At 44.1% G+C, this 25,257-nt stretch overlaps 1 protein-coding gene across 2 annotated transcripts in view; it reads right to left on the bottom strand.

The window, feature by feature from the left end:
* Window positions 1-25,257, bottom strand: part of RBBP6 (RB binding protein 6, ubiquitin ligase) — a 394,678-nt gene that overhangs the window by 59,520 nt on the left and 309,901 nt on the right. For both annotated transcript variants that reach the window (XM_085629467.1, XM_085629468.1), the window contains exons 12-14: window positions 12,852-12,912; window positions 12,692-12,749; window positions 1,822-2,187 (exon numbers count right to left, since the gene is read on the bottom strand). In XM_085629467.1, coding sequence (XP_085485593.1) covers window positions 1,822-2,187; window positions 12,692-12,749; window positions 12,852-12,912 — 485 coding nt within the window. The remainder of the gene's footprint in view (window positions 1-1,821; window positions 2,188-12,691; window positions 12,750-12,851; window positions 12,913-25,257) is intronic.

Raw genomic sequence — 25,257 nt, 5'->3', positions numbered from 1 at the left:
CACCATAGGCTGGTAGGTTTTCAGGGGGGCACCTCTAAGGTGCTCTCTGGATGCATGTATTGGTAAATCCAACACTGGAATCAGTGTGGTGTCATCAATACGAGATGTTTGATAACAAACATCCCCATTTTCAGTTAACCCATCATGTAGCTGGGGAACTCGTTTTTACCAGTGTCCACCACATGTTTTAAAATGGCTTCCCTGTCCACAGGCAGTAATAGAACTGGCCAGCACAAGGGCATATCTGCTCATGCAGGTATGCACTCACATTAAATTTTCAGCACCCTGCCTCAGGGCTGTAAGGCCTGCTGTAGGGGTGACTTCCAAGTATCACATGCAGTGTGAGGAGACAGGGCACACTGGGATGTGTGACATTCATGTTTTCACTTTTTTCTGAACCAAGACAAACAGCATTCAATGGCAGCATTGTATGTGCTTGGTGAGGGGTACCTTAGGATGGACCAACTCGTGCTGCTGCTTTAGTGACCCTTTTTAGTACCTCAGGCCCTAGGTACCAGGGGCACCATTTACTAGGGACTTCGAGGGTGCTGAAGGTTTTGCCAATTAGGGAAACAACTGAACAGTTTTGGTAAAGAGCTCTGGCACTGGGGACTTGGTTAGCAAGAACCCAGTGCACTTAGAGTTGAAATCACAACAGTTACCAGACAAAAAGTGGGGTTGAACATGTCAAAAAGGGTACTTCCCTACACCTCAACCATGTCAAAGGCATTTCGCTCTACTGACATGGAATTGAAACGAAGATTTACATAAAAATGAAGCACTCATATTGCAACCACTCTTGACAGCTAGTCCTAGCCCCGGTAAACAAGAAGCCACTATTTATGGGACTAGATTATGGAAAATACACAAAGGCATTAGAAAAATTAAAATGTTTATTGTAACAAACGCTGAAACACGTTACCTATCAGAGGGTTACATGGGATGGCAAGGATTTGCATTGAAAATGATGGGCGCTGGGTCGAAATTAAGATGCCATTAAAAACGGGCACCACAAAGAAAAGGATTCTATCTCGCTGAGTAGGTAATGCACCTGGTACTTTAAAACAATGTGGATATTGGTTTAAAAGTAATAAATAAACCCTCCAATGCTGTCTTAGTGCTACAGACAGGTGGATAAAAGATAAGGCACTTTTTACAAACTTTTGCAAAACTAAACTCATTCTATTTACTAATCATAATTCTGAGCAGCAGCCGGGTTTCTGGCTGGCTGACTGACCATTTTTGGTTTCAACATTCAGTCCAATATTGTAGGAACAAGCATTCGGGTATAGGGAGATGAGGATTATCAAAAACAAAAAATTCAGCACATAGCTAAATTGTGAAACTTCTTTCCCTCCAGCACAGTGTTTCTCTTGCTCATCAAAAACTAGTTTAAGTCCCTTTCAACCTCATTGCAGGATTACAGAAAAACCTTTTGTTTTCTAAAGGCTACAGTCGTCTGTGGTTCACTGACTGGACTTCCATAACACGTTCGGGATTCATGGATTATGCTGAGCTCTCTAGAAGTCTTTTCTCATTTATACGACCCTGAGCAGAAACTGAAGAAATATGTTGCTTGCGAGGAGCTTGTACGCAGTTTCCAAAACTTCACAAACACTAGTGATTAACATGCAACACTCTACAAGATAGAAAATTCCTTTCTCTGGCTCACTGAGGAAAAAAACGACCTAATCTGCAACCAGTAAAGCAAGGTCATAACATTAACCTAACCAACCTCGGCAGCACCAATTCTCACTTCACACTTGAATGCAACCAAACAACCCTAAACCATTAAACATAAACCTTAAAATCCCAACTTACTCCTCTTTAAGTCGGCGTTGCTCCCTGTAAAATTCCTCTCTTGATAAAGGTGGTGCTGCAGTTGGTGCTGGGATGGCATTTGGCAGAGTTGTCGGTGCTGCTGGTGGTACCCATGGTGCAGTTATGGTTGCAGGAGCGGGAGCGTATCCTGGAGGAGGTACACTGTATCCCGCAGGTGGAGGCTGGCCTGGTGGGAACTGTGGAGGGAACTGAGGTGGAGGTACACCTGGAGGTAGAGTAAGTCCATGGGGGGGCGGAGGAAACAGTGGGGGTATTGGAGGTGTGTAAACAGGTGCAGATGCAGCCAATGTTTGGGCAGGATTCCTCGGTGCTCGCTCATTCGGAGGGCGTCCTCTATTTGCACCCCTTGAAATGAATAAATACAAAATCAAAAACAAGAATTGATAATGGCTTTTCAATAAGACTGAAGAGGCAAAGAAACATTCACAGGCATAGGTGAATGCAAGGTGGATTATAGAAGGCATGTGAAGACAGATCTAAAAACACAAGCGATCCAGCTGTCACACCAGTATAATCGAAGAAGCAAAAGTTCAAATCCGAGCATAACTCACTAAGATTTTAGTTGCTTGAAGGAGATAGCATGAAATCGGCATGGTGGAGATAAACGTGTAAGTTGCTGGGAAATGGTATGAACACACTGCTGGAATATATATACTCAATAAGCCAGAAAAGAATTTGGTTATTCTACGATGAAGTCTAGGCTCCCTGAAAGACTTGCTGCTGATGTTCTCAGATGGTACCTGCTTCAGAGCTATTCCAACATGAAACACAGTCCTTGAGAGGGATTAAAATATCGACTGACTCAATTTTCAGAGCTTCACAGGTTTGGGCAGGAGTTTGCTTTGCTATCTCCTGGAATATTCCTAACTGGACGGTCATTTTCAATTACTTTGCTCCAACAGGAAAAAACCTTTTCATTCTTCAATGAAGAGCTTTGGGAAAAACTAAATTTGAAGTGATATTGTAATCAAGATTCCCATCTTGAGCTTGAATTTGACATTTTCTCAGATTGCTTCCCTGACATTTCACAGGTACCAGCTAAAGGAATTGAGTGTGATGGATGGCTGGTGCCCTGGTTTAAATTAATCTGGTGATATTAATGTTTTTTTTAATTTTATTAACAGTATCATGAAAAATGTTAGTATCAGTTAAATGAATAATGCAGTGGCTAAGCTTCCTTGAAGGCAGTTGATTTGCATTTGGTGGATGAAACGATCTGACTAACTAGAAGGCTTCGATTAAATCATGAAGGATGTACTAAGCACTTTACACTTCTTCAAAACATATGCATGGTAGATGTGATTACTTCACTATCTTGCTTCCTCGGTACATGTTTAAACATCATAGATGATGTTATAGTAATGTATCCTGCAATTGCTTTTGCCTTCTTGTGAAGATATTACTTATTCTTGAGTACCAATCACTATATAGTAGACGTCCTGCTGTTTGATTAATAAAAACCAGCCATCACAATCACCCCAGAATCTAAACAGGTCTTCTCAGGAAACTATCATGTTTACATGACCATTGTGACAGCTGAGTGCATCAACTGTTAAAGCCACTAGGCTTGCATCAACCGTTAAATGGTCTCACTTCTATTCGGAAGTCCCATACACACTGTAGCTCCAGTGCCATCTAACAATACTAGAATTAAAATTAAACTACTGCCACGCATAAATAATTTTTAAGCGGTTTTGTCACAAATCAATTTCACACTGAGCATGTCACAACTGAAGAACGTACATAAAGATCCAATTTATGAATAGTAAACTTTTAAAACAACCCTGGAACAATACACCAACTCGATGTCACATTTTGCTTTGGTGTTTCGACCATAGATGAGCGAGATCTTTCCCCCACCAAAAATAGCAAAAACACTGAGCATCACAGTTAAGCTTGATTTACAGAGCACGCAAAGACCAGAGGAAAAGCCATGCACTAGCAACTTAAACAGCATATATTCAAACCAAGACAGTCATATAAGAATAAAATACTTAGCTATAAAACTCAGGCTGCAGCTTGGAACCCGTCATAGACTCACATGCTTGTATATGTTCTGCCACCTTGTGGATGGATCCGGTACACTTTAAAAATATATCCTGCAGTCTTTGTAAGCCGTATTGCCTGTAATTAGACCCTGATGACTGTGATAGACACACAGAAGACTAACAAAATTATCAAATCCCTCATAGGTGACTGTGCTCTGAGATCGCACTCATCGACTTTTCTTGGATAGGTGGGGTGGGGCTGTATGCAATCCTTTAAAAGAAATCAAGCTGTAGAACTAGAATTACAGGTAGGTAACATTGTTCCGCAGCACTGATCTTTTATAGACCATCATACTCTTTATGGTGCAACCAGCACCATAGTTGGCAGATGAGTAATGGAAAATGCATTTTTAACACAGTTTGGCCTACTTCACCAGAACCTAAGCATTAATGCATTGCACAGCTGTGTACGAACTTCCAGACTACTCCACAGACGATTTCACAAAAGCCAATGCCGCAGTCATATCTGAGAAATAGTTTATACAATCAATCTAGATAATCCTAATTTTGACATCTTAACCATATGCTACAGCTGGGAAACAGCAAAACACTGACCTCAAGTATTATCCATGTGAAACAAAAAAGCTCTTGGTGCATCTAAATTACCTTCAGAAAACTCTTCAAGCATTTACTGGAAATTAACTGGGCAAAGAAACTGAATTATTCATGTGGAAATGGGACTCCATTTTAGACTACAATGCACTATGTGGTATAAATGACAAAGTTATCGCTATGGAAAGCCTGAATGGTCCAGCCTACAAACCTTACAACTCTTTAATTGTAAAGACAACAATACAACTTTTCAAGAAAAAAACTTATCACAAAGCATAGCTTCCTTAAAATAACATTAAGCTCAGGGAAGAGCTGTTAACAATGCTGAAGAAGTTTCACTTCAGCACTACTCGCAACCTGAACAGTGTCTGGCAAATTCCTTATAATCGGTGATTAATGCTGAACTGTGAATCTTGGCTCAAGCATTAGACACAGAAAGCGTTAAATGCAAGTACGGTAAAAAAAAAAAAAAGTAATAACTTGCTAGTTGAAATCAGAATTTTGTCTGTAGGTGGTCTTCTAGGCCGGTCGTTTATTTCATTCTAAAACTTCAAGAGCCAAGCCACTTCATTTGACACCTGCTGGCTTAGAGACTCTTATTCAAACAAAGTCCGATCAGCGAGAATCTCTTCAACGAACGCAGAAATATTTGTACCAAACCTGCTGATCTGATAAACATGACTGATAAGCTCGCCTGAGAGAAACAAGGACCATCTTCAATAAACGGCGCCATAACATCTGAATCAAAATCTGTTCCTGGACAGTCCATCGAAAGGGTTCCTTGCATTTCCTTCCTTAATAGAATTTATATTGCATTTTTGCCTGTGGCACAAATGTGCTGGTCTGCTTCAGGGGAAATGTATTTTAGAACATTAAAATAAAAATCCTATTTGCGGCACTCAAAGATAGACAGAATTCAATTTCCAAAAAGTTGTATTTATCTTGAAGGTACGTACTCTGATATCAGAAGCACTTTGCATTGAAATGCATACAACCTGTCGACCTCCATTAACACTTGACAACCATCCCTTTCAGGATGCAGTACCATTAGATTGATGTCTTCCGTCTAAGCTAATATTCCCAGACTAAATTCAACTAAAAACAAGTTTGGCACTGACCTATCGAAATTATCTGCAACCAAGGCACAATAAAGGTCGTTTTCCTCATTTTGTCAGTGAATTTGTGTGTGTTAATCATCCTGCCAGAAAGGAGTCTTCCAGAAAGCCATTAAGCCTGGATGTGGTTGCCAGAAGCACATCATAATTATCTTGCAATAGTGGCTCTTTTACGGATACCCATACAGCCCACATTCCATCAATTTTTCCAGCCATTATTGTGGCTATGAAAGCGCATCTGCAAACGTGCAGTCATTTTTGTAAACTTTTAAGTCCAGAGATGAGGAAAGGTTCAACAGCCACTAAAAATTGAGGTTTATTACTGGGTTGTGCAAGGAAGAAAGCACAGGTCACTCAAGCACAAGTCACTTTACTGGTCATCTTCAGTCCCACCTTCGTCCAGGCTATGAGACAGGGATACTCTTTTGTCCCGCACTGAAACCCAAGGTACAAACATGTTGCTCAGGTGGTTTATGTAAATATGCAATTGAAAGGTGGGTTGTGTTACTAAAGGTGGGCTAATACCTAGAGTACACCATTACCTTCAGATCCTGTACTTACTAGTATGTGCAGTCACAATTTCTCCAGACCCTTGGGCAGATTGTTTAGCATTCTCTGACAACTAGGAGTTGGTGAAGAGCACCTTTCTAAAAGGATAAGATCCTCCCATAATGGACTATTGAAAAGGAAAGCCCAGGTAAGAGAGCACCATTGGGCTAGCAATAATGTAAGAAAAAAGAAGTCTTCTCAATTTCTGTGAATAACAGTGGGCAAAAGAACTCCTCAAGTATAGGCTTGGTGCAACAGAAAATACAGACCCATTAACCCGTAGAAATTGAAGGAAAAAGCAGTAGTACCATATTTAACCCAAACTCACTGATTACTCAATCCTGAAGTGCCTATCACACAGTATTATACAATAACTGATAACTTGTGGCCCAGAAAAGCATTTGTAACTATATCATAAACACAACAGTAGTCTTGAAAAGGAGAGGTACAGGATTGAGACGAAAAAAGGTTCCTGCCTCTAAATAACATTGTAGATATGTCACAAGTGGTAAGACTAAGGGAGAAGATATGAACTATCCTTTCAGAGCCTCCAACTTTCTGGGACAATAGGCTGTTACAAAAAAGCTCTTAATGATGAACCCTCACCACAGAGAAATCAAATACATACGAAAGGAACAAAGGGCCCAGTAGAAAATCTCAAAATTGCGGGTGGTGTTGTATCCTTGCCAATTTAAGTACCATCCGGATTCCAATCTTCTGATTATGAAGACTCCATGTACCCGGGAAACAATTCTACTTGGTTTGAATTATGGGAAGACAAGTACTTAATTCAGAAAGGGTCATCAAGCTCTTTCTAAACTTTCAAAATGGCCGCTTTAGGTACATTTGGTATTTCTCCTATTCCTGTTCGAGTTTTTGCTTTATTAACTGTGGTTTTGCAGGAATGTTTGACTCTGGGCAACAGGAAATTGCTAAACACCTCCCGGTGCCCGTGCTCTGTTAACCTAAATCATGACAAATATTTGGCCTATCAAACAGGTTAGGTAAGACCACTGTATAGCTACATGGAAACTGCCCAAGTTGCATAATGGAAAGACTCAACATAAGCCACAGAGTGAATTTGCTGAATGAATAAAATTCTACGATTCCCCAATGAGGGGTGGCCTACGGGAGTATCCTGTATGAACTTGAGCAATTTCTGAAAAGGTTTAAACTGGACTTTTGGCCATTGCCATGAAGCAGAGAAGTCTAGCTTCCTCTTAAATCCAAGCCAAGTGTCCCGCAGAAGAGTTTGCTCATCATTCTCCATTTGTAGTACAAAAGTGGCCTTCAGTGGCCACCTTTTGGTTACGATTCATGGGTTCATAGATTAGCAAGTAGCTTGGCTTTCCAATGATTTCCACAAACACTTTTTGCATTTTTTTAAAAAAAATGTGCAACAATTTATGTTGATTTCCCATTTTATATTCTATTTCCTCATTAATTATACTGATTAAATATTTCACCCATGTTTTATCTGAGGTAGGCATGTCGCCTTAAGCCACGGCTTGTAGGACTAAACCAATGATTCCTTACTGGAAGGTATATTTACTTAAGCCCTAGCGTGATAGATTTGTAAGAGTTCATATACTTGCTCTCTCCCAGTTAGTAACCAAAATCTTCACCCCTGTGAGGGGTGAAAAAACTCTAATGGTGATTCTCTGCCAACGGGAACTGTGGCCCAAATGTATACTTCACTTGCACATAGCAGCTGAAGATTCAGTCAGAAAAGACAATACCTGTCCATGCCCCTTGGTCACATCGAGAACACATTGCTCCACAGGAATGATTAAAGCAGATGTTTCCCTTGGGAAATCAGACCTGGAATTCATTCGAATTTTCAAGACTGGGACAAAGGAACTCTTCCAAATTGATAAAGCTTTGTTTAACGAACAATTATCTACAGGAATACATGTCAACTCTGAGGAAGGTTTGTCTGTGACAAATTGTGCTCTCTGAAAAACAAAAGGGAGGTAAATCTATGCCGTTTCCAAACCTTAATCAGATACCCTCAAACGGTGATGGAGGCACTAGTGCAAGCCTACTTTCCAAGAAGAAAAGGTATCTTAGATAAGTGGAGTGCCTGGAAATGTGGAAGTAGGAGTCCTTGAGACTGAGTGCCGCCAGCCTCCCTGAAGGAGTGGGATGGAGTGCTGCATGGTTGACATGCTGAAATAGTTGCATAACCTGTATCAATTCAGGGGCCTGAAATCAAAGATGGGTCTTGGGGAGTCCCCATTTTGGGAACCAGGAAGTAAAGGGAGTACACCGCTGCTTCCTTGATGTTCTGGGGGTACCTGTTCTATGGCACCCTTTTTACAGTATGGCATGCACTTCCTCTTGAAGAAGGGAGAGGTGTTCCTGGCTGAGGGTGAGAGTCTGAGGCGGTATGCTGGGAGGGGTGGTGTATAGTTCGAGGCAACAGCCATGTATAACTCCAGGTAGGGACATTTTTCTGATGTGATTCCCCCTCCAGCCTGGGAAAATCGCATCTCGTCTCCTTAACAGGAGAAGTATGATTGGGGGAAGGTGGGGCACGTCACTATTTAAAGGTGGTAGGTCACTTGCTGGAACCACACTTGCCTCTAACGCAATTGTTCCCTCTGTAAGAGCCCCTATTGTACATTCTGCTGGCATTGTGGTGATAAGCCTACTGCTGCCTTCGGAAGGAGTGGAATTACTGGGGAGCGTGCCCCCCTATGGTTTGCAGTATTTTTTCTTCCAAGCACGTCCTCAACATGAGGCCAGAAAAGGTGCTCTCCTTCAAGTGACTGGTTGAGGTGAGGATGGTGTACTCGGGGTTTGAACCTGGAGATAAGGAGACAGGCATGGTCCCCGTGTATGATAGATATATTAAAGCACCCCTGGTGGCTGTCTCTGCCATAAACAACGGGTGCTGGGAATGTAAATGAATTTTCCCAGACACTATCTCCTTTCCTGGCTTTCTACATTGCTAAGGGAGGTGCTTAAGAAGCTCCTCCAATGCACCAATCAATTGCTGCTCATACAGTCACTTTCTTGCCCTCCACGTCTACCTTTTCGCCCTCCTTATCTGGAGAAGCATTGCCTGTGACCTGGACAGAGGAGCTCTTGCAGGCAGTGTGTAGCTTTAGGGAAACTGGTCTTGAATGTAAGCAGGGTCATGTGGAGAGGCCTTGATCTTTTCTACCATATGGGTGACCACATTAGCTTTGACAAGATCTTTAACATTGACAGGGGTAGATTTTAACATGCTCTTTAGTATTTGGAAAAAATGCACGACACACTCACTTATTGTCTCTAGCAGGAAATTGTCCTCCTCCTGTGTGGCATGTAAGTCAAACATTGTGGAAAGCTGCAGTCCTCTGAATGACCTCGTGGCACACTAGTGTCATTGGGGGTGAGGCCATCTCCCAGGGGATGTAATTGTCCCAGGGGTCATCGGTGGGGCCCTCAACCGAGGGAGGGTTGGTCGTATGGCTTGAAGGTGCCACAGGGTCTGCCTGATTGGGAATAGTATAAGGGGAATTTCTCAGGTAACACTGAAGGTAAGCAATGAAGAAAAGATGCACGGGCATGGTAGTGGTGAAGTTGGTGGACGTGGGCTATATGGTAAGGGGACAGGGCCAATGGCTAGGTCGTTCTGCCTCTTGGACGTTTGTTGTGGCTTTTCTCACCAGAACCAAGGCTCTTCCTTGAAAACAAGCCTCCTCTTGCGAGGAAAAGTCTCCGAAGTTGGCTGTTGAGCTGGAGGAAGCATACTTGCAGAGATCTCGCCAGTGACCAGGTGAATGAAGAGGTGCTTTTGCCTAGTGCCAAACTCCTGAAGTCTCTCCAAATTTGGGGTTTATGCATCCTTCTCACCGGTCATCGATGGTGGTCTGAACTTCTCCTTTGTCTTCAACTCAGAAGAAGGTTTTGGAGCAGAGGAACGTTTCACAGCTGCTGACGGAGATGGTGGAAACCAACAAGTATGAAATGGCCACAAATGGGGACATATATGTATTTATTTGTGTTTGTTTATACAGATAGATTGAAAAAGCATATGAAAAAAGTAAAGGTTTAATTGACAAATAATGATTTCTCTGGTGGGGATGTTCGAAGTACCACAATTGATTGTGATTAAGCCATGATCCAATGGAGAAATTATGAGTCTATTGGGGGTAAGATTAGCTTTTGCCAGTTCATAGTTGTTGGTTTTAACGTTGTGCAGGCCGTGTGGGGTGGTTGGGCACACCCATGCCTTTTGTAGACAGAGGTAGTGGAGTCTTCTTGATGTGGAGGCACTGGTGTTGACGCAGTCTTTTGTCAGTGCTGACTGGAGCCTGAAGGTTGCTGGGGCTTGTAGCTGGCCTCATCCAGACTAGCATGCTCAGGGCTGGAAACCAGACTCCTTGGGAGCCGTGCTATGCCTCGGCATGTGTTTATTCATGGGACCTTACTTAGAGGTATGAGAGTCCTAAGCTGTAGGCATACTTGCAGCGTGGTCTTCATGGGAGGGCAGGTCTGTGACACCCAGTCATTGTCTTCAATGCCTGGGTCTTCATATTCGCTGGACAGTAGTCTCTGGAATCTGTGATAGTAGCGCTACTAAGAGTCAACAGTCTGGCCCTCCTCTTGCTCTTGGGTGCAGAGGGGATCTTCTGCAAAGATCTCTAGGAAGGCAGAGCAATCTTGAGCTGAATCCTGCTCTGCACCTAGCGGTGCTTTCTTTGGTTTCAAAGCATTATTAAAACAAAAGGCATGGAACAACAAGCAGGAGGCAGCTTGGTGGTCAGGAGACACAGTAATTGCATAATTCATGGTGGTCTGGCAGGAGTATTTGGAGTGGGAGCAAGGACAGTTCTCGAAGGGGTCCATTCCTGTCATCTGTAGAGCATTCTCAGACAGAGGACTGGAAGCGACGCTGCTCCCCTCGAGTGGTAGGGAAGGGTCTGAGGCACGGTGGGGAGATGGGGTTGGAGGGGAGATAGTGTGAGAAAGGCAGTCGATGCCTAATGGCATTAACAGTGGTTGTTGCCATCAAAGACTGCATGCACTTGAGGAAAGACTATGCCGAAGCTTTGTGGGGCAGACACAGAGCAGTGAGAGTGAACCAAACTGGCCCAATAAAAAACATGTTAGTGACAGCACAACCTCGGAGCTCACTCTGTGCATGCCCTAACCCAATGGAAGAAAAAACTAACATGGAGTCAGTGCCCATATGCATCTACAACAAGAAGTGTCACACTATACTTCGTGACTTGAAAAAAAAAAAGAACTTGCAAACATCCAAGCCCAAGACTAGATACCTAGCATATGCTAAGCATATGTATCAACAGCCACACGTTACAAATATTGGCAGTTTCTACTTCAGAAATACAAACTGGCAATTTTCATGGGGTGGCAAATTACAAAATGGAGGACAGAGCAGAATTAAAAAGTGAGAAGACCAATCAGAAGCAAAAGTTAAAACTAGGAAACCAAACATGAAGCTATATGAAAGGTGCCTGATTACTGGGAGTGGAGAAAATTAATAAAGACTGGGAAGCAGGAAAAGGGAATTAGAAGAACAATGGGAGTGTCCAGCTCTCTAGAAAATTCCTGATCTCTTCTATGCAAAATATGTTCTGAGTCACATAACTGATGAATTGGAAGTTAAGGAAAGAGGATGTACCACTACTTCTTGTGACTACGTAATCCAATTCTGCCAATGTGCTTTTGCCAAAGCAAGGATTAAAAAGGGGATGAATGTGTGTCAAGTTGTGTGTGGTCACTGTAGTTATGCTGCTTCCACTCAATCGCGGAATAGACTCTTCTCAGGCAGCACTTCTTTGTCATTGCCATCTTTCCAGTACAGTTAAAGAAAAACTTGAAAATCAAACCTATGGTCTTCCTAGCAGGTGACAACTAAAATTAGCCCTAGGAAAGTCAAATCTGTTACTAAAACTCTTGTTCATCAGAAAAACTAAAATGAAAACATATTTGAAATATATGTCACAATGAGTCAAGAAATCTGAAACCTAAGTCCATGTTTAGGAGTCCCCACTAGGTCAGTCCAAATCTGATGGAATAAAAAAAACAAGTGTGTGCCAGAGGAAAGACACTGAGATGCCAGTGGTCATGATAGGGAGAGTCTGGTTTCATCAAATGCCTTTGGTTTAAAATGATTAAAAACGAATTCCCCTCTCATGTACTAGATGGGAGGATGTGCATAAATTGGAATCCATAATAGGCTCATGATGCAAAACCCATGAACAAGAGCATTCTGGGAGTTTCATATTAACCAGAGAACAGGAATTTGAAAAACATTTTTTAGTCTGAAGGCACACAATTCATTTAAAAAACAAAAAAGCAAAAAAAAAGTGTTCCTGGATCCTCCACAAAAGTGGACAAGGTTTCCAACCATATGATTCTAAGAAGGATCCCACGCTGAAGAGAACATGCATTACATTTTCAGGGCATTAACCACTAAGTTTGTGCTCCTAGTCATAGGATACAATACATACAACATACTTGTAGTCATCACTATAGCAGTCTTTGCACTGCTTTTGACATAAAAACACAATTGAATTGCCCTTCTACGTTTCCTTCTTGAGCAGCTATCGATAAAGGATCTATCCTTACCCTTCCCAAGGAGGTCTGCCGACATTTGGACGGTTGGGGTTGGACCTTAATGGCTGACCTGAGAAACAAAGGTTTTCCTTTCATCAATTGTTCCTTCAATGCATCGCTTACTAGAAAAAGCAACATTTCAAATGAATTAATGATAAATTCAAATACTTACCAGTGGTGAGAAGAGAGTGGCCATGAGGCGTGGGATGGCCAAGTAAAGGAGGAGGGTACCCCTGGGAGGATAGAAAATACCACCATTAAGCTTTCTAACAACTCTCTTCTGACATTTCTCAATAGCTACAGGTAAGTTTAGACAGCTAACTTCCAAGTTCCAAAGAAAAGGAAATGCACATAATGAATTTTCCTGCATCTGACAACATACATGCTGTTTCAGCTACACAGATATATACCTCCATGCTCTTTTTCAAACTTTTGGTGGTTAATGCTTTTGTAGCCGTCTCTGACTGGGGAAGCAGCCTTTCTTGCAATCATCTGGCTAGCAAGGCAAAATGCTTTTAAAGGGTCCAAAATGCTGGTACTTAACCGTGTTGAAGAGATCATGCTCACCTTACCCCCACTGATGCTGTTCAGAAGATTCCCAGAATCATTTATTTTTTAAGTGACAATAGATGCATTGTTAAACTTTACAATGGGAAGCATCTATGCGCTTTTTTAAACACATTTTTAGCCTGTGCACTCAGTACTGTAGATGAAAACCTTCAGGTGCTATATAGTCTATCTGAATAGGGTGGTAGGATACAATTAATTCTGGATGTGGTCATTCAGAAGTAAATCCTTGCAGCTCTACCACTCCCCGTGGACCAATTAATTCATTACAGCGATAAAAGTTGAGAATTGTAAAGCCAACAGGAAGGATAATGTTACTTACCCAGTAAACCTCTGTTCTTGGCATGTACAGCTGTAGAATCACATGCTTTGTATACTACTGCCATCTAATGTTGGGTTCGGATGTTTGCAGTTTGTTTTTCTTCAAAGAAGTCTTTTCCAATCACGAGAAAGGCGACTCCTCCTTTCGGTGATATTGCGCATGAGCATCGACTCCATTGTTAGATTGTTTTCCCGCAGTGGGTGAGAATGGAGTTAGTAAAAGTAAAATAGAGATGTCCATGCTTATTTTAGTCCACTAAAGACAGAACTGCAGCAGCTACAGGTACCCGGGGAGGCGGGTAGGCACATGTGAATCTACATCTTTACCTGCCAAGAACAGATGTTACTGGGTAAGTTATCATTATCCATTCGAGGCATGTGAGCTGTAGATCACATGCTTTGCATAGACTATATAGCAGTATTCTCCCAAAGCGGTGGCTAACCTGTAGCTACTGGAGTTGTCTGAAATAGTGTTTTAAGTACTGCTTGGCCCACATTAGCTTGTTGTCTCGCTAACACATCTACACAATAGTGTTTGGTGAATGTGTGCAGTGTAGACCCATGTTGTAGCCTTACAAATGTCCACTATGGGGATGTTTCCTAAGAAAGCCATAGTAGCCCCTAACTTGTGAGTGGAATGCGCTCTAGGGGGTACAGTTAGAGTCATTTTTGCTTTTGCATAACAAGTCTGAATGCATTTAACAATCCAGCTTGCAATACCTGATTTGGAGATAGGATTGCCCTTGTGTGGTGATGCAAAAGCAACAAAAAGTTGTTTGGTCTTACGAAATGATTGTTTTTACGATGCAATATAAAAGTGCTCTATTAACATCTATGGTGTGTAGAGCTCGTTCTGCAACAGAATCAGGTTGCAGGAAGAAAACAGGTAATTCTACAGAGTGATTTATGTGAAATGCAGATACTACCTTAGGTAGAAATTTGGGGTTTGTACGAAGAACCACTGTCTCTGTGTAGTTGGAAAAAAGGTTCTTCTATGGTTAGTGCCTGTAGTTCAACCACTCTTCTCGGTGAAGTGATAGCAATGAGGAAAGCGGTTTTACAAGAGAGAAACTGTGGCTCACATTTATAAATGGGTTCAAAAGGTGGTCCCATTAATCTTGTAAGGACTATGTTAAGATTCCACACAGGGGCAGGTGGGATCCTTGGTGGTAGGACTCTTAAGTCCTTCCATGAAAGCTTTAATTACGGACACTCTGAAAAGCGATGAACGTTGCCTATTTTTGTAGATATGCAGCTATTGCAGCGGGATGGAGGGGTAAGCCAATCCTGACTGCTGCAAATGTAACAGATAGCAGATGTTTTGTATGGAAGCATCAAGAGGGTTGATGCGATTGTTATTGCAATGAATAACAAAGCGTTTCCATTTAGCTGCGTAACAGGCTCTTGTGGTAGGCCTTCTGGCCTCCCTGATGATGGACATACAGTCTGGTGGAAGATTCAGATAACCAAACTCTATGACTTCAGGAGCCAGTTCGCGAGGTTCCGTTGTTTGGGATTTGGGTGTCTGATTTCTCCATGGCTCTGTGTGAGGAGACTGGTTGTTATGTGAAGCTTTTGATGCAGGACCAGAGACAGTTCCAAGAGGTTTGTGAACCATGGTTGACAGGCCCATGTGGGAGCTACTAGGATCAGTGTGAGGGAGGTGTGCCTGAGCTTCCGAACCACTAATCGGATGAGTGGGAGAGGCGGAAAAGAGTAAGCAAATATCCCCGACTAGTTCATCCATAGTGCATTGCCCTTGGAGAGCAGGTGTGGGTACCTGGAGGCGAAGCTTTGGCATTTTGTTGTGTGGCAAACAGATCGATCTGAGGGACTCCCAACTTTGGAAGTGTGGGACGAGAACCTGAGGGTGAAGTTCCCATTTATGTATTTGCTACCTCTGTCTGCTGAGGTCTGCAATCTGGTTGTTCACTCCTGGGAGGTGTTTCATTAGGAGATAGATTTTGTGGTGAATGGCCCACCTCCAGATGTCTTGGGCTAAGTGGAACAGTTGGAGAGCGTGTGTCCCCCCCCCCCCCCCCATTTTTGTATGTAATACATGGATGTCATGTTCTCAGTACGAACTAAGACAGCTTTGCCAACCAGGTGAGTTTGAAATGCCTTGAGAGCTAGAAAGATAGCAAGCAGTTCTAGATGTTAGATGTGGAGCAACTTTTGGTGTTGACTCCATAGGCCTTGCACTGTGTGGTGCTGCAGATGAGCTTCCCAGCCAGTGAGGGAGATGTCCGCTGTGAATACTGTCTGTGGAACTGGGCCTATGAAGGGCCGTCCTTTTGATACATTTTGTGTGTTCCAACACTGCAGAAAGCGAGGAGTACGGCCGCTTACCAACACTAAATAGATTAACAGACACTGGTATTGGTTCCACTGACTCCCTAAGCATTCCTGAAGGGGACGCATGTGCAGCCTGGCATGGGGGACGATGATGCAAGATGCCATCATTCCCAGTAGTTGCATATACATCGAGCTGGAAGTGAGTGACTGGATTGAAACTGGAGAACTAAAGCCTGAATGTTTGAGAATTCTGGCTGCGTTGGGAAAGGCCAGAGCCTTTTGAGTATTTAAGGTGGCTCCTAGATAGTTTTGAGTATTGGGGGGGGCTTAAGATGTGATTTTAGCACATTGACTGTGAACCCCAGTTGATGTAGTAACTGAATTGTTCTGTGAGTGTGTCTTTTCAGGTGAGCAGCAACTACTGCCAGACACTTTCTGAAGACTCTGGGGGCAGTGGTGAATCAGAACGGGAATACCTTGAACTGGTAATGTTAACCCGCTATCACAAATCTGAGAAATTTGCAATTAGCAGGATGGATTGGAATATGGAAATAGGCGTCCTTTAGGTCTGGAGTAGACAGAAAGTTGCCCTTTTGCAGAAGTGGTAGTATTTGTTGAAGTGTTACCATGTGAAAATGGTCAGGCTGAATGTAAAGATTTAGTTCTCTGAGGTCCAATATTGGTCTGAGAGAAACATCCTTTTTGGGTATTAGAAAGTTAGAAAACAAGTTACTTACCTGTAACTACAGTTATCCAGTATTGGTATCTTTCATAGATTCACATGCCTGAATCATTCCCCGTCGCTGAGGCGGGAGTCCCACGGTAAATAAAAAAGTAGTGCCAAAAATAATAGTGGTAGTAGTAGGCCCCAAAGAAAAAGGCCTAAGGCCTAGATCTTAGCAGCCTATCTACATCATTATGCAAAAAGAACCAAAGAATTGGTACCAACCAATCAGCCATCAGCACCCACTAGAACCCTCTCAGCAGAGCCAGTTCTCCTCAGATTTTCCTTAGCACAAGTGGGAAGTAAACGTCCCAAAATATATAGAACTGACTCTACGGGGAGGAGGGTTGGGTGCATGTGAATCTATGAAAGATACCAATACTGGATAACTGTAGTTACAGGTAAGTAACTTGTTTTCTTATCCAGTATTGGGGTATCTTTCATAGATTCACATGCCTGAATCAGAGTAGCAAGCAGTATACCAAGTGTACAGTCGGTTGCGGATGGTGGGAGACTAGTGCTGATACACTCCCAATTGCATCCACAACTTGTTAACAAGAGGTATAAGAAAACCAACCTTAAAATTCAAAACATGCAACATAGAGGGAAATGAAAGATGCATTGTAACAACATTCTATGTCAAACATGTCATATTGTAGAAATGTAATTGTCATGAAAAAATGCAGACATAAATAGCATTTGAAAAAGAGAAAAGGTACCTGAAACTGACCTCAAAGAAAAAGATGGCGTAGGACAGCTTGTCTGGCTGCTGCATCGTCTTGATGCGTAGATTGAAGGCAGTAATGTCTCGTGAACGTGTGGACATTCTTCCATGTCGCAGCACGGCAGATATTTTCAAGAGTCACCCCAGCAAACAATGCTGTAGACGCTGCTACCGTTCTTGTGGAGTGGGCCTTGGCCTTCTTTAGCAATGGCCTGTGAGCTTTGTTATGGCAGAAATGGATTGTTGATGCTATCCATCTGGCAATAGTTGTTTTTGTAACTGCATTTCCCAGAGTAGTTTGGCCATAAGCCACAAACAACTGGTCAGACTTTCTAATGCTCTTTGTTTTTTGAAGATCGAAATTTAAACATTTTTTGATATCAAGAGAATGTAAGGCTCTCTGCGCTGGTGTAGATGGATTTGGAAAGAAAGTCCTTAATTTTACAGGTTCATTGAGGTGAAACTGTGACGGTACTTTAGGTATGAATGTAGGATTAGTTTGGAGGTGCACGTAGTCCTGAGTGAAGTGTAGAAATGGTTCCTTTATAGTGAAGGCCTGAATTTCACTCACTCTTCTAGCTGACGTTAGAGCCAGAAGTACAACAACCTTCCAGGTGAGGAATTTGAGTTCAGCCTTGTGGATAGACTCAAATGGATGTTTCATTAATTGCATTAAGACCGTGTTGAGTTCCCACTCCGGTGGAGGAAGCCTTAACGGAGGAAACTCTCGGAAAAGTCCATTCATGAATTGTTTGACCAAAGAGGACGAACATAGAGAAGGAAGATGAGCACCCTTTCTGAATCTGGAAAGTGCGGCTAAATGGACTTTGACTGATGAGAAAGAGTCCAGATTTTGCCAGATGTAACAAATAAGGAAGGATCTGTTCCGCAGGAGCTTCCACCGCGTGAACGTTGCTAGCTTCGCACCAACAGCAAAATCGTCTCCATTTTAGACGGTAAGTCTTAATTGTGCTGTGTGCTAGTGATTTTGTCAATATGTCACGACAGTCTTGAGGGATGTCAAGGTCCTTGAAATCTAAGAAATCAGGAGCCATGCGTGTAAATGTAGAGACTGAGGGCCCGGGTGGAGCATCTGACCTCTGTTCCTCGACAGCATTGTGGATCGGCTGGTCCTGGGATAATAACAGAAGCTCTTGGAACCAGTACCGGCGTGGCCATCTGGGTACAATCTGGATGAGACGGCAGCCCTCCAACTTCATCTTACGTATGACTCTCGGGATTAGAGGTATCGGGGGAGGGGGGGACAAAATCTGGAATATCCTGTATGAAAGTGAGTCCTTCTGCTAAGTTGGGCATCTGTGACCACCAACGCAGAGCGTTTTTCATGCTTGGCGTGACTCTGAGGATGTCGTCAAAGGAATTCACAGCCTGCTGCCACTGAAGGTGTAGATCCTCTTGTAGGGGTCTCATCCGAAGTCTTGCCAAATGGACAAGGTTTATTGCGGAAGAGCACATCCCCAGGAGTGTCGAAAACACGCGGAAAGAAACTGACTTTCTTCTGGAAATCAGGATTGCCAGCTTTTGAAGAAAAACCTGCCGTTCGTGATTTAAGAATGCCCTGCACTTGACGGTACCCAGCAGAGTTCCTAGAAATGGAGGGACCTGCATCGGGCATAACTGAGATTTGCTCCTGTTCACAGTCAGCCCTAGAGAGTTGAACAGATGAAGAGACGTTGTCACGGCAATCTTGACTGCTCTTTCCGAAGGACCTTTGATTAACCAATCGTCCACATACGGGAATACTTGGAGTCCCCGGGATCGTAACGCTGCTGCTACAGGAGCTAGGCACTTTGTAAAGATCCTTGGAGTCGATTTTAGTCCAAAACGGGAGCACTTTGAACTGATAATGGGCGCCAGCCACAGTGAAGCGAAGATACTTGCGATGCTTCGGATGTATTGGGATGTGAAAGTAAGCGTCTTCCATATCCAGAGAAGCCAGAAAATCTCCCTCGTTGAGACAGCCTAGAATTTCTGCCAGTGTGACCATGCAAAATCCTTGCTTTTTGAGGAATCTGTTCAGGTTGCGACGGTCTAAGATCGGACGCCATTCCCCGGATTTCTTTTTGATAAGAAAAAAAATCGGGAATAGAAACCCGTACCCTTCTGAAGTGAGGAAACCATCTCGATTGCATTCTTGAGGAGCATCGTTAAAGCTTCTTTGAATAATAAGTGAAGACGAGGGGGAGGGAGTCCCTTGGGTGGAGTGGTGGGTGGCTTGGTGACAAATTCTAAGGTATGACCTCTGTTTACTAGGTCTAGAACCCATTGGTCCAATGTAATTTCTTGCCACTTGTCCACAAATGCTGAAATTTTCGCACCCAAAGGGAGGGGAATAGGAGTGGAAGGCGCCCTGCAGAGATCACTGCTTTCTGTTGGTGTCCCGTCCTTGATTTTGCGATCTTTTTCTTCCACCTTGACGAGAGAAACCAGACGTGTTGGATTGCCTGTACAATGATTGATAAGATTGTCTATATTGAGGCTGGTACGGTCTATTCTGTTGGTTTTGATATCCTCCTCTAGAGGAAAACCCACACCCTCTTGCACCTCTGAAGGTTCCGCGTTTGTACTGCAATGAACCCAAGGATCTTGCGGTATCAGTATCAGTTTTTATTGCTTGGAGAGCTTGATCTATGTGTTTCCCAAACAACGATTCGCCATCATAGGCCATATCCAATATCTTTGTCTGGACTTCTGGTCTGAAAGTGGTGGCCTTAAGCCAACCCTGGCGTCTGAGTACTGCTGCACCAGCCAGTTGGCGAAAATTCGTATTCACAATGTCCAGTGCGCAGTCTATGGTCTCAGACGCTGCGCGCTCTCCTTCTAATAGAATTTTCCGTGCGTCTTGTCTCTTGTCCTCCGGAATGAGCTCAATACGGAACTCCTCCGGAGGCGAAAAGCCTGGAGCCACAACAGCATTTTAATTCTTGGTGTGACTGATAGCGTGTTTTTAGTTTCACTCACCCTCGGCGTTGCCATTGTAGCCACTGTCCCCCCGCCCAGTCGATTCCTCGCTGCCGCGGGCGACTGTTGGTTACCTCTTGCCGCCACCCCGGGCCCAGCGGACACGCCCACTCACGCTGGACACGCCCCCTCTCCCTGACATTTAAACGCGCGCTTGACTGATAGCTCGCATTTACGGAACTCCTCCTGATGCGAAAAGCCGGGAGCCACTACAGCATTTTAATTCTTGGTGTGACTGATAGCGTGTTTTTAGTCTCACTCACCCTCGGCGTTGCCATTGTAGCCACTGTCCCCCCGCCCAGTCGATTCCTCGCTGCCGTGGGCGACTGTTGGTTACCTCTTGCCGCCACCCCGGGCCCAGCGGACACGCCCACTCGCGCTGGACACGCCCCCTCTCCCTGACATTTAAACGCACGCTTGACTGATAGCTCGCGTTTACGGAACTCCTCCTGAGGCGAAAAGCCGGGAGCCACTACAGCATTTTAATTCTTGGTGTGACTGATAGCGTGATAGCGTGTTTTTAGTCTCACTCACCCTCGGCGTTGCCATTGTAGCCACTGTCCCCCCACCCAGTCGATTCCTCGCTGCCGCGGGCGACTGTTGGTTACCTCTTGCCGCCACCCAGTGGCCCAGCGGACACGCCCACTCGCGCTGGACACGCCCCCTCTCCACTCCCTTTCCTCTACTTAACATGCTTGATCATCGGAAGCGCAGCGGATGAGCGCAGCGGGCGCGACGATTGCGCGCCGAAGGCGCGCTTAAGGCAAGCTCGTCTGCGCTCGTCCGTGCCGAGGTCGGGCCAGGGGCTACCCCCCCTGCCTCTGATATGACATTCACCGCCCATAAATCAAGCACATTCAAATACACCGCGGAACAACTTTGCGAATTGAACACTTCAGCAGACTTGCCTCTTCTTTTGCCACATCTGCTATACACCAATCCCATTATAGGTCCGCACAAATGTTCCTCATGCATTGCTTCCACCCTCCCCATGATTTCCACCCCCCAGGTCTTAGCAGCACTTATTAATGTACGCTCTGTCCCCAGGCACAAAACCGAAATCTTTGATTTCATTGAGTCACGCAACTTAGACCGTTTATTCATTACCGAAACTTGGGGTGATGACTCTTCAGGCCCAGACTTCAAAGCAGCCACCCCTGAAAATTACTGTGTATGCAGGCTAGATAGAACTAACAGAAAGGGTGGGGGAATAGCCATTATCTACAAGAACTATCTTAAAGTCAAAGTTACTGACGCTAAACACACTGAATCCGAGGCTTTTTCCTTTACCATCAGCCTATCTGGTAACCAATCACTCACAGGCGTTCTGCTTTACCGCCCCCCAGGGTCCAGATTGAAATTTCTCAACAATCTTAACCACTTAATCGAGGTCTCAGCAGGAGCGCCACACTTTACCATACTGGGAGACTTCAATTTCCATCTTGAAGCCATTTGTGACCCTGATACCGCGGCGCTAATTAACGATCTAGCAGCGGCCGGCCTACAACAAATTGTCAATCAGCCCACTAATAAAGCCGGACACACCCTAGATGGGTTATTTACCAGCAACCCACACATTTTTGTTTCTAAAGTGATCCCTCTTATTTGGACCGATCACGCAGCAGTCTGTTTCTCCATAAAACTGATCTCCCTTTCACCCTCCTCTACATCTTCCTCTCCTATTACTTTCAGAGACTGGAAAAATATTAATCCTTCTCAACTTGCTGCTTTGCTGTTTGACAACATTATCACTACCGAACAGGATCCCTCACTAGCCTCCATTAACTATCTCAATAGCCTAAATATGGCTTGTCACAACCTAGCTCCCATTAAAATATCCCATCGTAGCAGAAAAATCCCTTCGGCCCCCTGGTTCACGGAATCCCTTCGACTGCAGAAACAACACTGCAGAAATTTAGAAAGACAGTGGCGCCGCTACTACAATCTTACCGATAAAACAGTGTACAAAAGCGCCCTCTCCAAATATAAAGTTCTGATTACAGTTGAAAAGACATCCTATATACCTCCCTAATCAACCAGGCAAAAAACTCATCTAAAGAACTGTTTCAGGTGGTTACTCACCTCTCAAACCCTCCTGCCCCACACTTTGACGGAACTCAATCCCTTTGCAACTCTCTCGCCAATTTTTTTAAAGACAAAGTTACTGCCATTTACTCAGCCTTCACTCACGTCCCTACAGCAGTCACGACGAATCTATCGTCACATAGTAATACACCTAGGTTCCTGGTCTTCGAAGCGGTTACGGAGGAACAGGTCCATCGACTTGTTTCGGGTACTAAATCAGGATCACCTCTGGACCCTTGCCCTCCTGCCATCCTCAATCTTATTCCTGAAGTTATTTCCTTCGCTTTGACAACTATCTGTAACACTATGTTTACGACGGGCACTTACCCTTCAGTCTGGAAGGAGGCTATCATTAAGCCACTTCTCAAAAAATCTACTCTTGACCCACTCCTTCCTGCCAGTTACCGACCCATTGCTTGTCTCCCTTTTCCAGCTAAAATTTTTGAAAAAATAATGAACTTACAACTATCAAAATATATAGACAACAACAACTTACTGGATGACACCCAATTTGGGTTTAGACAGGGACACGGTACAGAGACTGCACTATTAAAAGCTACAGATGAAATAACGATAACACTGGATAAGGGAGGAGCAGCTGTATTAATACTATTAGATCTCTCCGCAGCCTTCGACACGGTCGATCATGTAACGCTGATCGACCGTGTCTCAGCCATAGGAATTCAAAATAAAGCGAAAGATCTTCTCGCAGCCTTCCTTGCGGACCGTTCACAAACAGTAAAAATGGGCCACTTCACCTCCCACACCTTCACCCTTCCCTACGGTGTCCCACAGGGCTCCTCGCTGAGTCCGACACTATTTAACATTTATGTTTCGGACCTAGCGAGGGTAATAAAATCCTACGGAATTGCCCTTACAACATACGCGGATGATACACAACTGGTGCTATCTGTACATAGTGATGGCACATCAGTTGCTGCAAATTTTCAACAGGGAATGCGGGCTATCAGTTCCTGGATGTCATCAAACTGTCTCAAACTAAACTCTGACAAAACAGAGGTGATGACATTCGGGAAACTGGAACCTGCTTGGTCCCCTCAATGGTGGCCACCCGAGATGGGAATTCCACCTCTACCAGTCACTAAGGTTCGTAACCTTGGAGTTGTATTTGATGACAGGATGACTTTTTGTCATCATGTCAACTCCGTGGTCTCCTCATCTTTTCTTGTCCTGAAAAAGATCAAAAAATTGCTGCCATACCTCCCCCCGTCAGCCGGCAAAACTCTAATCAGCACCCTGGTCTTTTCCAAAATAGACTATTGTAACGCCCTTCTTCTGAATGCCCAAGAAAAGGTCTTGAACAGACTACAGCTAGTCCAAAACGCCTCGGCCAGAATTCTTCTGAAAATTCCCAAGTTTACATCCATTTCCCCATATATCCGGCAGCTGCACTGGCTCCCAGTCAGGAGCCGGACAAAATTTAAGGCCCTTTGTATTGCCTACAAGGCAGTTAACAACTCTGGCCCTCTGTTCCTCAGAAGAGCTCTTTGTCCGCTTGAACATGCTAGAACACTTCGCTCCTCTTCTGCTCATTTACTCACAGTCCCTCGAACAAAGAAGGCCAACTGGGGTGACAGATGTTTTACAATTTCCACAGCCAAACTTTGGAACACATTGCCTCTCCACATCAAAACCGCCCGACCCTGTTCAGCTTTCGGAAGAAACTAAAAACATGGCTCTTCTCATCATAATTTGCCTGCCGTAGTATGGTTCTGTACTCTGAGCGCCGAGACACCCCCGGGTATTTGCGCGCTTTAAAAATTGCATAAACATAAACATAATAAGACCAGCCATCTCTGACCACATTTGGCGGTCATAACGCCCTATTATTGCTAGGGAGTTAGCTGCTCTGATGGAGGCAGCTGCCGTTGTAGAAATATTTTTGCCGATCAAATCCAGACGACGCCCCTCCTTGTCCGGCGGTGTAGTAATGGGTGTTGCTGGGTTTTTAGATCTTTGTTGGGCAGCCTGTGAAATGACCGAATCTGGTCTAGGATGGCCAATGAGACAGGATGGGCTATTGGCCGGAGCACGGTATTTGTCTATCCGCGGCAGCACCGCTGGCACAGATGCAGGATTTTTCATGATCTTGACCCCTTCTTTCCAGATGTAATCAATTATGGGGACAGCTCTTGTGATCTTTCTTGATTCCTTCTTAAAATCATGGAGGAAGCATTCAGACTGCTCAATGGTAACCGGCAAGTGAAGTCTAGCAGCATCACGCTGCATTAGATTATGAAATCCCCCTATATCCTCTGGGGGCGAATCAGATGGTAGAGGGGTTGGTGGCGAAGGCATAGGGATAATATATGAATCCCAAGGATCTGTCGGATCTGGAAGTTCACCCTCTTCAAATTCCTCTTCAGAGGTTGAGTCCTGACCCTGACGCGGGTCATGTGGAGGGTCTGGAAGTTGAGGCGTTGGATCAGGAGCATCGGGTAAAGGCAAAGGATCCGGAATCGGCCCAGGTGGTGGAACCTGCGGAATGACTGGTTGTGGGGGGAAAACGCTGTCTAATCTGTGAGCATGGCTTGCAGGTCTTGTATCAGAGTTGGAGGCAGATGGGACATCTCGCTCTGACGCGGTTGTCTATGGTAAGTCTTATGATGCGGGACGACAATGTCCTCTTGATAATATTGTTCTTGATAATTTTCCTCCTACGCATCATCGTCATCCTGACATTTGATGTGTAACTCAGAAGGATGGCGAGCTATTCCAAAGGGCCCTTCGTCCTCGTCATCCTCATAGTAATCATCCTCATCCTGTCCATGTTTCCAGGAGATGTGAGGGAGTAAGTGGTGATATATCGCTATAGTCATGTCTTTGAAATGTTTTCAGCTGAAAACTCCTAGATGAAAC

The sequence above is a fragment of the Triturus cristatus genome, chromosome 10, assembly GCF_964204655.1.
Source record: "Triturus cristatus chromosome 10, aTriCri1.1, whole genome shotgun sequence".
In the NCBI taxonomy this organism is placed as follows: Eukaryota; Metazoa; Chordata; class Amphibia; order Caudata; family Salamandridae; genus Triturus; species Triturus cristatus.
This window is presented reverse-complemented; position numbering and strand designations above follow the sequence as displayed.